Below are 15,584 nucleotides of genomic sequence, written 5' to 3' on the forward strand. Positions count from 1 at the left end.
AAGCATTGACATACTAGTGCCTCCTTCATCAAAATTGCAGTAAAATTTTATAACTTAACATATAATTTTCTTGGGTATCTTTATGCAGCGGCAGAAATCGAGAGTTTGACATAATTGCCTTACCTAATGAGTATTTGAATTTGGATCCAATACTAAATCCGAATAATCACTATGGAAATATATTCAGCCTGTGCATGTTCAATGGAACTTGTTGAGATAATTTGGTATTGAATCTGAAATCTGGATGGAAGTTGGATTTTTCTCTTCTTTTAACCTTCAATTATTTCCAATTATTATTCTATTTTATTGTATTTTAATTATTTTTATATGTTTTCCATTATATTCCAGAAAACACAACTTTTTTTTCAAGTAAATATCTTTTTGCTTTTGATAACATTGTGCACGTTAACTAAAAAACTGTGCACCAGAGAAATTTTTTACTGTGTATAATCAAAATGTTCCTTTTTTCACTAGACATATTTAATTATATGAATTACGTAAAGAATAATATTTATTCTCAATGACAAAAAGAGAATTCAGTTTATATTTCTTGTGGAAACTAATTTAAAGAAAACTTCGTATTTAAAGTTGGAAAAAAATAAAATAAAAAATAAAAAGATTAATTAGGGAAAATTTATAATATTTAGGACACATAATTTTCTCGCTCTCAAATGTTTTTTCAGAAATATATATGTTTTATTTATTTTAATTGTGGGACTTTTATTTCTTTTTCATATATAAAAATTTTATTCCCTTTTTACCCCTCCCATTCCCTCCATCTTCTGCAGAGGATGCTTTTTGAGGAAGAGTATCTCTTAGAAATTCAAATTCTCCCGGGAGGAGAGGCGCCAGCAATTTTCGGGAATGATGGAAAGCGAGGAAGGGAAGGAGAGGAAGGAGAAGGATGGGCTTCGCCTCACGCTGATCCACAACGGCGTCATCGTCACCATGGACGACGGTTCTAGGGTTTACTCCAATGGAGCCATCGTGGTGGAGGGGGACAGAATCAGAGCAATCGGACGTTCCTCCGAGATCATCGACCGTTTCTCCCCTCTGGCCGACGAGATCGTCGATCTCCAAGGGCGAATCGTCCTCCCTGGTCCGATGTACTTCCCATTCTTGTGCTTCCCCTTGGCCGATCGGTCGACGACTCTAATGATTCCGATGGGCTGTGGCTTTTCTTACAGGGTTCGTTAATACTCACGTCCACACGTCTCAGCAGCTAGCACGAGGGATAGCGGATGACGTCGACCTGCTGACGTGGTTGCACGAACGGATCTGGCCGTACGAGTCGAACATGACGGAGGAGGACTCGTATCTCTCCACCTTGCTCTGCGGAATCGAACTCATACGATCAGGGGTGGGCGTCCGTTCAGTGAGCCAGTGGTATTTGTGCGTTGAATTTGTAGTTGCTTGTGCTTGAACTCCGATGAAACTACAGCGTTTGGATATGAATCCCACTTGATTGTGTGATCATGAATCCGGAGAAACCCCTGCTTGTTCACTGTAGTTTAATGATTTCTTCAGTTTGATATTGAGCTAACATGAATCTTAGATTCTTAGGGATGACGCAGAACTAAACATTTGTTTTTCTCTCTAGCCCATCCTTTTGGGTGTTTTTTGTACTACTATAGTAATCTACTGTCAATAAATCAGAACTGCTGACTAGCCCCTGGAGGTTTTATGTACTCATTTATGGATAGCTGATTAGCTAGAAAAACGCTATCCCATGTTTAAAGGATGGTACGATTTATTATTGTTGTTGTTATATATGATAGCGGATTCAACGTTCCAATTTTCAAACTACTTTGGGCAGGTGACGTGCTTTGCTGAAGCTGGTGGACAGCATGTCCCCGGAATGGCACGCGCAGTGGAGCTCTTGGGAATACGAGCATGTTTAACAGAGTCAACTATGGACTCTGGTAAGGGTCTGCCATCCGGTTGGAGTGCTCGTAGTGCAGATGATTGTATTCAGGTAATAAGTTTTGAGTTGATCGTATGCATGCAGTCTAGACTGCCTTTCAGCATTGATCATGCTAAAGAACGTAAAACACGTTGTTGCCATACTGTCCGTTGTCTCTTTGCGACAAACGCAAAGACGGTTAAATATCGTGTTGGCTTAAAGTCTATGTACACTCTCTCATGGACGCAGGTACATGCGCCTATGTTGATCAGTGTAGCAATAGAATTTCTTCCGAATTAGGGTATAGATACGCAATGACCACACACGTTGCACATAAAATCGCTCTTGAGTAGGCAGTTTTTTTCCTTTTTTGCTAGATCTCGCCGTCTGTGTAAAGTCATGCTTGATATCTGACATCAGCATCCGCTTAGGTAACCCAGGAGTGGAAACAGGGAGCTTCACCGTTTCCCATGTTTGCCACTCACCAAGGGCACAGGTGCCTTTGTAGGTGGGTCTCTGTAAGAGCTTAAGTCTCTCTCTCTCTTATATATATATATATATATATATATATATATATATATATATATATATATATATATATATATATATATATATATATATATATATGTCCATTAACAGTCTTGACATGAAATGAGTATTCCACCAAGTTAACACTCACAAATTAAGTCACTAGAAGAGCTTCATAAGCTCTCCTAATAATGAACCAAAATACACATAAACAAAAAACAATGTTAATGCAGAAAAACAGACAGCAAAAAGAAAAAAATAAGGATTATATATATATATATATATATAGATAGATAGATAGAGAAAGAGAGAGAGAGAGAGAGAGAGAGAGGCACAGATTAGAATTCTTAACTAAATGAGGTTGTTGGTGTCTGCTGATTGCAGATTGCGAATGTAAATTCTTTCTGATATGTTGAAGTAATGGTTCAGAACGCAACTCACTATGACAGCCACATTTTGTTTCCCTTAGTTGTACATTAGAGAAACTACTGCATGTTGATCTCTTAGTATGTTTGTTAGGTTCCTCATTACAGCATGCTGAAATTTTTCTGCAAGGAGAATTCACAGCATTCCATTGATAAAATATGAACTGCACCAGTATTTAGTTTGTTTTATTTTAATCTTAGTCTCAAAGGGAGCTCTACTCAAGACATCATGGTGCAGCGGATGGCCGCATTAGGGTCTGGCTTGGTATAAGGCAAATCATGAATGCAACCGATCAACTACTGCTTGAAACAAGAAATGTAGCAAAAGAACTGAAAACTGGGATTCACATGGTATGCTCTTCGTTCTTATTCTTTCTTCCAAATTCACAATCTCTTGCATAATTTTGTTAATTTGACATATGCTTCAGAGGTCGGAACAAGGATAAGAATAGTCTATCGCAGATCCTCCCTAGTGCATCATCGCTTTCAAAGTTTTATGCCCTGCCCCTATTATCTCATGGATGCATATTAAAGTATGTATGTTTGAGATTAGGGTGTAAAAATTCATCTGCTCATGCTACATTGCCTTTGCTATATTTAAGCTTGAGTGATCGGACCTACAACTTCGCCGAGCTGACTAACATCCCTTTCCACAACTGCACACTTATCAAACAAAGAAGACGTGTGTAGGGGTGAAATCCGGAGATCTATGAAGGAACGCCAAAACCAAAGGCAGCTCTCAGCAGGCTTGATAGTCTTGCTTTTTATTTTGTGGTTCTGAACTGCATTTTCATCAGCGTGGATGAGAGATGCGAAAGAGTAGGGACTAGTTCCTATGGAGATTCGCCTTGGTCAAAGGCCACGCCGAAGAGTCGGCATGGCCTAAAGTGAAGATTGGGGGGAGTAGAGCGAAATGGATCCCCTTCTGGGGTATTCCGAATCCATACCTAAGATTACAGGAAAAGTTTGATTGGAGGAGGTGGAACCATTTGAGTGTTAAATTTGAAATGCGAAACCATGAGGTGGAAGCAAATGAAATAGGTTATGTAGACTAGTTTATTGTACTCTTACTCCATTCATCTCTTCTTGCTTTCTTTTCATCCTGTTCTTTTATCATCTAAGCATGTTCTCTTTTTGGGTCTTCCTTCTCCATGGGGATCATAGCCCTCTGCTTTTATCTCCATCCATTCCAAGGTTATTCTGCATGAAATTTATGTACTGTCCAGGCCGTTTTTCATGAAACGTGGATACCTTTTTTTTAATCTTATATATCCTTGCAGTAAGTTGTTGAAGTTTGTCATGTGGCTTTGCTTTTTTTTTTTTTAGGTCTATAACATTGGATTTTGCTGTTCTATAGCATGTAGCTGAGATATCATATGAGAATCAATACGTGGCTAATACTAGAGGAGTCAATGGTGGAACTGTCACATACTTGGAGAAAATTGGGTTCTTACAAAGCAACTTGTTGGCAGCACACTCTGTTTGGGTCAGTGACAATGAGGTTGTTGCAAACCTTTAGCTCTCATTCTTTCCTTGCACCATCTTTGATTGCTGCTACATTTCTATACTCTGTTTCTACTTGTTTTGTTGCTGATGGAAATGGTTAGATTGTCTATGAAACTAAGGTTTTTCTTGTGTTTTTTAAATGGCTTGTTACTTTTGAGGCTTCTATTATCTTAGTTATATTTTATGACATGGCAGATAGAATTACTCTCAAAGGCGGCTGTTAAAGTTTCTCATTGCCCTGCCTCTGCCATGCGAATGCTTGGGTTTGCCCCCATAAAGGAGATGCTTCAGATTGGTCTTTGTGTTTCCTTGGGAACAGATGGTGCTCCATCAAATAATAGAATGAGCATCGGTTTGTCCTTCGCTTCTTCCCATATTTCGCCACATAAGTTTATCCGACTGTTTTAATCGTGTCTATTTTTTAGCCTACTGTTTATTCTTGTTGGCATCGCATATCTACAGGTGCCTTTTTTTCCTAAATCTGACGAAGGGGATTTAAATGTATTATGAATGTCAAAATGTTTAATTTTTTGCATAGAGCTTATTTGTAATAATTCCTGCCATGGAAGTATTACTGCATGAGGCCAAAGAATAATTTTTTCCATTCTATTGTCTACAAATGTAGAGAAGTTTTGGGTTAAACAAAATCTATGAGCTTTGCTGCAAAGTGATGACATTCTTGCAAAATTCAATTTAAATAGTGCTATAAGCTCTAGGCTCTAGGTAATTGAAGCTGTTTGGCACTGCATCAGTTGTGTGTCTGAGGTTCAGAACATGGCTTACCATAGATCTCTCCATAAAGAAATGTGTATCACATGAAAAAAATTGATAGCATATATTCTACTAAATGCTACGTTTCTTGGAACTGCTCACCTTGGTCCTAGACTTCTGTTATATTTAGGTATGAAATTTGTCTTGGACCGTGGAAATGAAAGAGTATCAGTTTTTATTGGCTATTTATCCTGCAGAATGATGGAAACAAGGCCGAGGAAATCAATGAATTTTGGAAAGCAGTTGTCATTTAGTATTTTTTTATTAATAGATAAGGAAAGTACCACTAGCTTTCTCACAGAAATTGCTGTTTGTGAATGTCATGATCTAAGCTAAGCCCACAACCGGCTGATCATTATCTAACCCAGTCTTTATAACTACATGTTACTGTCTTAACTTTTAACATTGAAAACGCAATTTAAAGGAAAAAACTGATTATGGTTCGGATGAACTTAAGATTTGGTTCAGGTATGTTTGAAGATACATTAAATTGGTGAGCTCTGAGCACATATACTTCGTTTAGTCACTATCTTTTGTCCTCGTCTTTAATCCTGTGTATTGAACTAAATTAGACTACAAGGATCGAGATCCACTAAACTGGGTGCTTGGATTAATTTTTTGGCCAGGTTGCTACATTGGCTTAGCAAGCTTGACATTTTGAATGGTGGTAGAGCATGAAGAGATCTAGAATCGATCAGATTTTTGTAACTAGAAAATCCTTCATTCCTAAACAGTGAGGAAACATCCCTTAGTTATCTGTTGGACTGGTTTATTCATGTCTCCTTAGTACTAGAATGAGCCTTTTAAGGCCAAAATGCAAGGCAAAATGAAACCATGCATACTTTAGTTATATTTCTTCTCATTATATTTCAACATAATGGTACTAAAAATGAGGAGATTTCATGTGTTAATCCTAATAAATCAGCTTCAACAGACTTGTTGGAAATAGGGAGGGGTCATGATGAGGGGAGGAAATCTTATCCAACACCTTCCACCACTTACAGAATATCCTCTAATCCACTCTACCTTGAGTTCTGACTAGTCTAATAGGGACAATAACGTGCTATGTTTGGTAAAAGCTGTAATTATTTACTTTGTTCTTGTTAAGGTCGCCATAACCCACATATGTGCTACGAGCCTTCTTTGAACCCAAGACTAGAAGTGAGGCAAAATACTGTGCACTTTGCCTCACATGACCCTTTTCAAGCAGCTGCTTTTCTTCTTTTCTTTTTTTAACCCTCTTCTTTAGGATTATCTGGTAGTAATCAAGTTTGGATTGGAGATGTATCATAAGAATTCAAGTAATTGTCATTATACCTTTATTTGTAATGGCTGTTCTAGATGAATCCTTCTAACGGCCTTCCAAGGAAAAAGTATGATAACAAATGGTACAAATCTTTGGAGGCAAGACTTACTTTGCCAAGTAGTCTGACCGTTAGAAGTCATATTGGTTTCTCCTATAGTTATGTTATTCATGACCACCTGAGCTAATTGGTATGGATAGCATTGGCCTGATATTGAAACCCTCTTGTTGCAGTTGATGAGATGTATTTGGCTTCTTTAATTAACAAAGGAAGAGAAGCTTATACGAAGGGAGCGACAGATCCTACAGCTGTACCTGCGAAAGCAGTTCTGAAAATGGCGACTATAGATGGTGCAAAAGCAGTTCTATGGGATGATGAGATTGGGTCATTGGATGTAGGCAAGAAGGTATATGGTTTTACTCAAGAACTTGAAACAGTGTGGCTGCCAGTGCAAAAATAGAGATTAGACATCATTTCTTGTAGCTGAATGGCTTGGTCAAACTACACACAGAGCATCATTGTCTGAAAATGGGATCATCTTCCAGTTATAACTGTGTTTCTTCTTGTAGGCTGACTTGGTTGTGGTCAAACCTTTTACATGGTCTATGGTTCCTGTACATGATTGGTAAGCTTCAATCTATCGGTGTGTATTCCTTTTTAGATGTTCTGTCAACTACCTTATAAATCATTTCAATAGATTGATGGTGCTTTCTTTTCTCTTCTTTTTATCTAGGTTCCTTCATCATTTTGGCGAATAAAATCTTGCTGCTAGTTTATCATGTTTTTTTTGTCTTAATTATAGTTAGTCGTTTGTTGTGCTTCTGATAAAGTATAGATTAATAGTCACATCTTTATTTGGGTAATATTGCTTCTTCTTCACTAAGCATTGTGATTCTATCATGTACATCCTTGTAGGCGGGTTCCATTCTTATCTGGAGAATGCTCCTTCTGCAACGTACAAGTAAAATAACATCGTATAAAAAGGTGGATTGTTGAGGAATATGCAAGGGAAAGGAATGAAATAGGCTACTAAAATGTACTCCTGGGTTTTAATGGAAAGCAGATTAAATACATAATCTATCAACCTGACCTGTTTCTGACAATAATAGAGTAAACAACCTGCTCAACCTTCTGTTACAGTATCGTGTTCAAATATATGCTATTTGAGTATTTGTGCGCAGGTGTAAATATATTGCACAACAATGTAGTTGTTTCTCATGTAACCAGCCTAGATATTTTACAATGAAAGCGGTTGGTCATATCCTGTGAAAGCTTCAAAGACAGTCATGATATTTGATGGTTCTCTTCTGCAGCATCTCCAGCCTAGTGTATTGCATGCGGACTGAAAACATTGAATCTGTTATGTGCAACGGTCACTGGATCATGCGGGACCAGAAGATCCTCACCATAGGGGAGGTAAGTTAGTTCTCACTTACATTGCCAACCAAAGCAGCACCTAGGCTTTGCGGGAATTTGTGATCTTGCTCAAGTTAATATTTTCTCCGATGCCATGAAATCAGATCCTTGCTTTATAGGCACTTGCCTTTCTGACACGTGCACCCTCCTCAAATTCTGTTTTCCTGAAGCAAAGTAGCTGTTGCATATGACTATATGTAGATTATGGCAAGGAAATGGTATCTTTCTGTACGAAAATTAGCAGATGACCTCTGGGTTTTTCTTGTCCCGATAGAAGATAAAACTAGAGAAAATTTAATAGGCAGACCTGGGGCTTCCAACGTAGTAAATTCCTTTCTTACGTGTAATTGAGGCATTTTTGGATTTTATTTTATTGACAACTGATGAATACGTTTGACATTGTGCAGGATCAAATTGTTGCTCAGGCAAAGCATGCTTCTATTGAACTTCTGAAAAGAGCTGGAATAAAAATTTCACCAAAAATGAATGTCCTGTAAATTATTTCTTTGCATGCACTCTGGAATATCATGCGTCTGATCTCCATAACTACTGAAAAAATAAAACCATTCGGCTGAAAGCTGGTCTTGCTGAGATCACTCACACATCCTGTCTGCAAGAGCAGAAGAACTTCGACCATCACTGAGTGTATTAAGATCCTTGTAATGTATAATGCAATACTAAGGTCAATAGGTCCTGCAGTTTTTGCTCTATTTGTGTTGTATTATTTGTGTGTGGTATTTGTGATTTGCAGTTGCAGCTAAGAGCAGCCGTCTTCCATACTCAGCTCAGCTGAGGGGAACCCATCATTAGGAGCAGCGTGCAAATGCTTAAACAAACACCAAATCTGTCATCGGACACTTCTATTCAGATTTTCTTCAGCTCAAACTTTGTCGCGGTGAAACACGAGGATGGGGACGACAACCTGGTGAAAAAAATTGGAAGTCCCTCAGGTCCGACTTTGTCACCCGGATTCATGAAATTCCATCATTTTGTTTCCTTAGGTTTGATTACCCACTCTGACACATTTGCTTTAATCTTATAAAAGTTTCAGTTAAGATACTTAAAATTTTTTAATCAAATGCCGTTAAATTAAACACAAAAAGATCTTGAATAACTGATTCACGGGAAACATGGGATGCAAAAGGCAATGCTTTTGGATGGCCCAATGTTGTGAAATGTACAATGTGACCCCTATCAGCCGGATCCGAAGTTAGGTACGTAATAGAAAAAATTGAAAAACTTTAGTTGTTTTAATGAAAAAAGTTACAATGATTTTTCGGAAAATCAGAAAATTACAGAATAACATAGGAAAGGAAGTACTCTATATATGAAAAACCTGAATTGTGTAAGCATAAAAGAACAACAGATACATGTTCCAACATGCGTCATTCATCAGAAACAATGAAAATGAATAATTAAATTGCTCTGCATACTTAAATGAGTATCAAAATATATTGGAGTCTTTAAGAATCTTCTGGTCACATATTTTAATATTTTTTTAAGGCTTTCGAGAATAAACATAGGATGTTACACGATAAAACTTTATTTTTATTGCACGAGATCAGTCTACGTGTTTTTTTCATTCTACGGGTAAGAATGCATTCCATGTCGAACATAGTATTCAATCTTAATAGAAATTTAGGTAACTTTGTTTAATTTTTTTTTTAACACTTCTTACGTTTTCAAGTTTTCACGTCAAGTCACACACTGTGTCCTAGAAGTTATACCTTACCTCCTGATGCATGTCCCTTTTCTCAGTTACATCATGTAATGTATCATGCATACGACACTTGATGACTGCCATTCTGAACCAATTAACTTAGATTTGCGTACCATGGAAAAGTGATTCAGGCAACCCCAACATATCTCAAGGGCCTTTCCTTTGCTCCTTGTTTTGCATTATATACATATATATATATATATATCATAGATTTTTCTATTCAGGTTGGATGGAAAAATCCTCAATCCTCTAGCCTCTCAATGCACACCACTTGATAAATTGCACCAGGTGGTGTGTTGGTCGGAGGATTTCACCTCCTTGTTTGTGTGTGTGTATATATATATATGTATCCAGTTTCTAAAATTCCCAGGTTCCAGCCAGAGGTGTGTATATATATATATATGTATCCAGTTTCTAAAATTCCCAGGTTCAAGCCCCAGAGTTGGAACGAATCCAACTAAGCTGGGCTTGATAAGCACTAAGGTCTTAACCTAGACATTTCCCTTCACGTCCCTACTGAAAGATGCCCAAATTTTGCTCTAACCACTTTCGATACCCTTACACAGTGCAGAAGAAGTATCTCTGCTTTCTGGTGCTGCAGATGTAAAAAGGGTTTCTGATGTTGCTTTCAACTTCTCAACTTTTCTTGATTCGATTTATAGGGGGTCTACGAGCCAGTGTCTGTATCAGTATAGGACCCGTACCATTTTGCTGACTGATGCAGCCGAACTCCTATTTTCTTTCCATATTTTTATTTAATAAAAATACAGTTTAAAAATAAACTAAACCAATAAAGATAACATTTTTCAATTTTTTTTGTCAGCTTGTGCTGCTGTGTCTCCAATGGGCTATCATAACATTGGTATGATCATGGACAGTGGAACCAGATGAGGTCCTGTGTTTTAGGTTCAGATTAGTATTCAAATTCTGGCGGTAAATGGGATAGAGAGATCCGGTCATGCGTCCGAGTGGGGTTTTGGTTGGGTTTCTAGAAGAGACCGGACTTGCTTTTTTCTGGTTGTAGTTATCATGATGAATATTCTGCAGTTGCGAAAGTAGTATCCCGTGTTTGCCCAAGATGAGATTATAAGTGCATTATCTAGGTGGAGTTTTACCGCATCTCCGAAAAGGGTAGGCTTAATATGCCTTCCAACTTCTTAGGATAACAGTACGCCATTAAAATTTGTATGTAGGAACAGAAAAGATATCAATATATTTATTTGCTGTTTTTGACTGCGAAGGCTCTGTTTAGGTACGATCATGTTTTTTTTTGTTTGTATTGCTCATATCTTGACTGATTTTGTTTAACGGAGGATGTTGATTACCTTACATTTAAGATCTGAAGTGATCTTCAGATCGTAAGTTCCACTATTTCAAATCATTGATTTCTAAAAAGGATGTGAAATCCTTTATTTGAAGTATGTGTACCAAATTCATGTTAAAATCCAAGGATCTGAGGAATGTTAAGGATTTCAACCCTTATAGCTAAGAATGAAATGACCCCAAATTTAAATTTAGCAAAAGCACCATATAGTATGGGTTAAATGTTTCAATTTGGATCATTCTTGGATCCATTTGCACATTCTAATCGCTTTCATTTTCAAGACAATAGCAGGTCTGCTCAAATTATAGACATGCCCTCGTCCTTAGCTTTTTGGATCAAAACCATTCCAAGGATTTCTTCTCTGCTAAGCAAGTCCAGCTTCAACCTTCAACTTTATGCACTTTCGGTTAAGTCCTTACATCTGCATTTATTGTCAAAAAGTGCAAGAGCAAAAAAAAAATTGTCTGTGATTCTTTTAGGTTGAGTTTGTTTCACTATGGATTTAAGATCCTTAGTGATTTCAGATCCTTATAGTTTCAAATCCATGTATTTAAGGTTGGAACCCCCTGCTTACCTCTCATCACATCTTTAAATCCATGGCTTTAAGGTTGGAAACCCCTTCCTACCTCTCATTGGATCTTTAAATCCATGGCTTAAGGTTGGAATCCCCTTCCTACCTCTCATCAGATTTTTAAATCCATGGATTTTAACATGTAGCATGAATTTTAAATCTTTGCTACTGAGATCTCTCCTAAACCGCACCTTTTATGCAGTCTTGGATTTCAAAAGCAACTTTAGTGAGTGAGTTTACTCCTAAGTGTCAGGAGGTTTTTGGCAAATTTTGTGTTTAGCTAGTTCTTACTAAAATTTGGTGAGATTTACAACCCGTTTGCCAGGTAACTTGGGAAGCATATTCCAGGAAGTCGTGGCATGACTTGTCTGAGGCAATTAAACGATAAGAAGGAACCATGGTGGACTAAAAATTAAAACTAGGACGTAATTTTGGTGTGTTTGAAAGCGTCGAATTTCTGATCTGATCTAAGGCTGACATGAAATTCCTTTTATGTAGGGCCTACAAAGTAAATAACACTGGATTTCAGATGAATGAAAAATGAGGAATAGCTATCCTCAGCATGCCAAAAATTTAAATTCGAGGTCTGATGGGAGGTGGTCTCAGATCACCTTGGATTTTAAATCTGAGGCAAACAAATGCTGAAATTTTCTGAAGTCCTTGCTTCAGATGGCATTGAGAAGATTCACTGTTTAACCAAACAGTGGATTTAAGATGCACGGTTTTCAACTCCCCTGATATTTGATGGGGGAGCAAGTTCTGATCTAAGATCCATGATTTTCAAATCTGCTGGGATCACATATCACCAAGCCGATCAAACAGTCTTATCGTAGGACAAAAAGAGAAAGGCTTCTTCTGCCTTCTTGTGGCTGGTAAGGATGCAAAGAGTTCCCACTTGGGTAACAGCTAAAACCATCTTCTTCCAGTTATCCTGTGTATTTATTGGTTGATAAAGAATGACATGCCCCAAGATTGGCCATGTAGCAGGTGGGTTGTAAAAATCCCACTGGTAAGGCTTCCTCCAAACATGGTTCAATGGAGAGAGAGAAGAAATCCATGACTGGTAGTTTCATTAGAAAAAAGTTCCAAAAGTTAAACGACATTAAAATGTCGGCCCCATCAAACTTGTCAGATAGTGACTATTTTGTTTGCATTTTTAGTTGTAGCATCGTTCTGTTGGAGCATTTTTTGTAGCACAAAACACTGTATTCCGAGTTAAGGAGATTTTTATATTTATATCTGAATCTGAATATTGAGCCAAATTTTACCAATTTTCAAAATTTAATAGCATTAGATATAGGATATTTGTCAAAAAATGAATCTGATTCGAATCTATATCCGAATCTAATCGAATATTTGTGCATATCCAAATTCGATCTGATGCCATTTATTAAATTTGAATATGATCTGATTTCTTAATCGGATATTAATTTTTTTTCTATATCTGATTATTGGTTTGGTTTGATATCCGACATCCGAGGCATCTCCCCTCTTGTTCCATAATTCGAGACAACAAGGCAACGTACGAGCAACCTTGTAGGAATGCCTCCTGGGGCTGGTTCGTTCCTCAAACGTCCAGATATGGGGGAACACCGTGTCCAATTCATGAGCGTTCCAGCAACAGGAATCAAACATCCACTTTAAGGACCTATTCAATATGAACATTGGACCAACTTGGAGAGAAATTTTATCTATTGTTTCCTAAATGTGAAGGAGCCCTCCAAGCACCAGACAACTTCCTGTGTCCAGTACTTGAGACAGCCCCTAATGAGTCCCTACATCTATGCTCAAGAATAATACAATGGCCATCATAAACAATGTGAATTATTTAAATAAAAAAACAGAAATTGGTTCATTGGCCTTTTAAAAACACATTTTTTTTAATTTAAGAAGCCCAAACATGCCAAATTGGCCAATTGAGATTGAGAATCTACTCTTGCCAATCAACACTCGAGGCATGTTTGATTGCTCGGATGATTAATCCGGGAAGAGAAAGTGTTTGCATTAGAAAACATCTATCAAGCACAATTAAACCAGAATCATTGCATCCTGCTTGTGACTTCTCTGGATTTCCAGTGGGACTGAAGGGGGAGGGGTCCTACTGAAGGACTTGTGCACTTGAATTTGTGCACCCGATAACTTTTCCCTGGAAATCAAACGCTCCAGTAACATGGGAATGCGATCTTCATAAGATCCTTATATTCCTCCTCAAACGTCTAAAACTTAAATTGATATTGACAAAACTAATTCAGTTTTGATATGGAAACTGAAAAGAGTATCACTCAGTTGAACTGGCCGCCGCATAAATGGGACCCTGATATCTACCAAGATTGTGATCTTCGTTTGCAAAATTCTCAAACCTATTATACCTGAGTTCAATCACGCATTAGTAGATTCCTTCTATCAATGAACCAAATTAATTAAGGATAATTATAACCAATCAAACTGTCAATACCTTTTAATCCCCCCATAAATTCAGATTAAATTGCAAAACACCGACAAATTGTTAGAATATTAATATGTAGGCCTAAATATCTTTCCAAATACTGGTGGAAGTGATGTGGGGATACTCCGAAGAGGCCGATGCCTCTCCCTCTTTCCTTATGACCTTTGGGTTTAGAGCTGTTTCGAGACCAGGGTGAAAAGCGACACATTCATCAAGTAGAGTCTCTTACATCTACAGTTTGTAGTCTAGAGGAGTAGCGCACAAAGACGATCATAACAAAGTTTCATATTGGAAAAAAGGTTCACTTTTATATTAAACCAGTTGGATCTAAACAATATGTTAATATATACAAAAAAAATGTGGACATCTAATTTTCATTTTTTCTGTGTTTCTTTTTTATAATGGAAATGGTGATGACGGATTTGTAATTATGCATACATCTACACGTACGATTTATGAAGAAAATAGAAACTTACAAATGCCTAAAAGTATATAAGATGGTGATGAACACAACCACGAAAGCGTTTAAAGTTCGTCGATTTAGTTTTATTGGCTCATGAATTTGAGTTACTCATCTAAACACATTTCTTTCTATTGGTACAATTTTTTATATTTTAAATTCATCCATGCAATTAGCTTTATAAAAGACAATTTAATCTACATTCATGGCAGTTAACATAGTTTTATAATCCTCTTCGCATATTAGTAATAAGGTGCTACGGATGTTGCAGTTGCACCCACTTGATAGAGACTTTAGTTTTTCTTATGTTGTGCCTTTTCTCAATAATATCGTACAATTTTTAGTGGAAAAATATTTTTAAATTACGTAGTTGCAACATAAACGTGAACACTTTAGCTTTAAAAGCCAACTATCCACAATGTGCTGATTTTCAATGCTTTAGTATGTGTATGTATGTACTTGTATATTTCACATGTAAACTAGAACTTCACGTTATCTGTATCAGGTAGAAAATATGTATATATTGTTGGATAGTTACCATTGAGCCTTATCCGTAACTGCAAGGAGATTCACTCAAAACTTCTCACAAGATAAAGTTCATCTTTATCTCAACACTTTCCTAAAAAATCTCTCACGCTAACCGCTGCTGGGATTTGAGGAAAACCTAAGGGGCTGGCTATATATACCCAGCAATGCTTAATGTTTAATCACTCTACAAGAGAGGATCGTGAGGAGCCCCTTAGAAGGAAACCCCTAAATCTGACTTACTCTTCTTCTTTTTCCTTTTCTTCTTGCTTTGCTGTTTTCTACAGGGGACAGTCGCTGCTTCTCACTTGAACACTCGCTGCACAGGCGACGACGACAACTTTCGCTGTGACTTCAATTGCTCGAACATATATAACATTTGAGGATAGTTATATAGCCTCTATTTGGTATTATATGGCCTCGAAATATGGCTTGCATGATATGGGTACATAATGTCCGGTTATAGTTTTTTCATGGTATAGGTTATGAAATTGCAGCGTGCCCTATACGAGCCTACCCTTTTCCGCCGGTGGCTTGATCGTATGAACCAAGCTAGCTTGGCTCATCTCTGCACGAGCCACAAGCCAAGATCGAGCTCAACAATGGATTGGTTCTACCTAATTAGCTTGGATTTGACAATTCAAATCGCATTGGTAACAAAATGATTACATTCAATCGCAGATAC

General features: G+C 37.4%; 1 protein-coding gene across 1 annotated transcript; it reads left to right on the forward strand.

The window, feature by feature from the left end:
• The first annotated feature begins 806 nt into the window (after window positions 1-806).
• On the forward strand, window positions 807-8,563 carry LOC116256999 (uncharacterized). Its single transcript, XM_031633571.2, has 10 exons — window positions 807-1,099; window positions 1,188-1,360; window positions 1,817-1,975; window positions 3,058-3,207; window positions 4,214-4,357; window positions 4,558-4,714; window positions 6,671-6,843; window positions 7,007-7,062; window positions 7,751-7,853; window positions 8,261-8,563. The coding sequence occupies exons 1-10, from the start codon at window positions 865-867 to the stop codon at window positions 8,348-8,350; spliced, it is 1,440 nt and encodes a 479-aa protein (XP_031489431.1). The 5' UTR covers window positions 807-864; the 3' UTR covers window positions 8,351-8,563.
• Window positions 8,564-15,584: the final 7,021 nt, after the last annotated feature.

The sequence above is a fragment of the Nymphaea colorata genome, chromosome 7 (assembly GCF_008831285.2).
Source record: "Nymphaea colorata isolate Beijing-Zhang1983 chromosome 7, ASM883128v2, whole genome shotgun sequence".
NCBI lineage: Eukaryota > Viridiplantae > Streptophyta > Magnoliopsida > Nymphaeales > Nymphaeaceae > Nymphaea > Nymphaea colorata.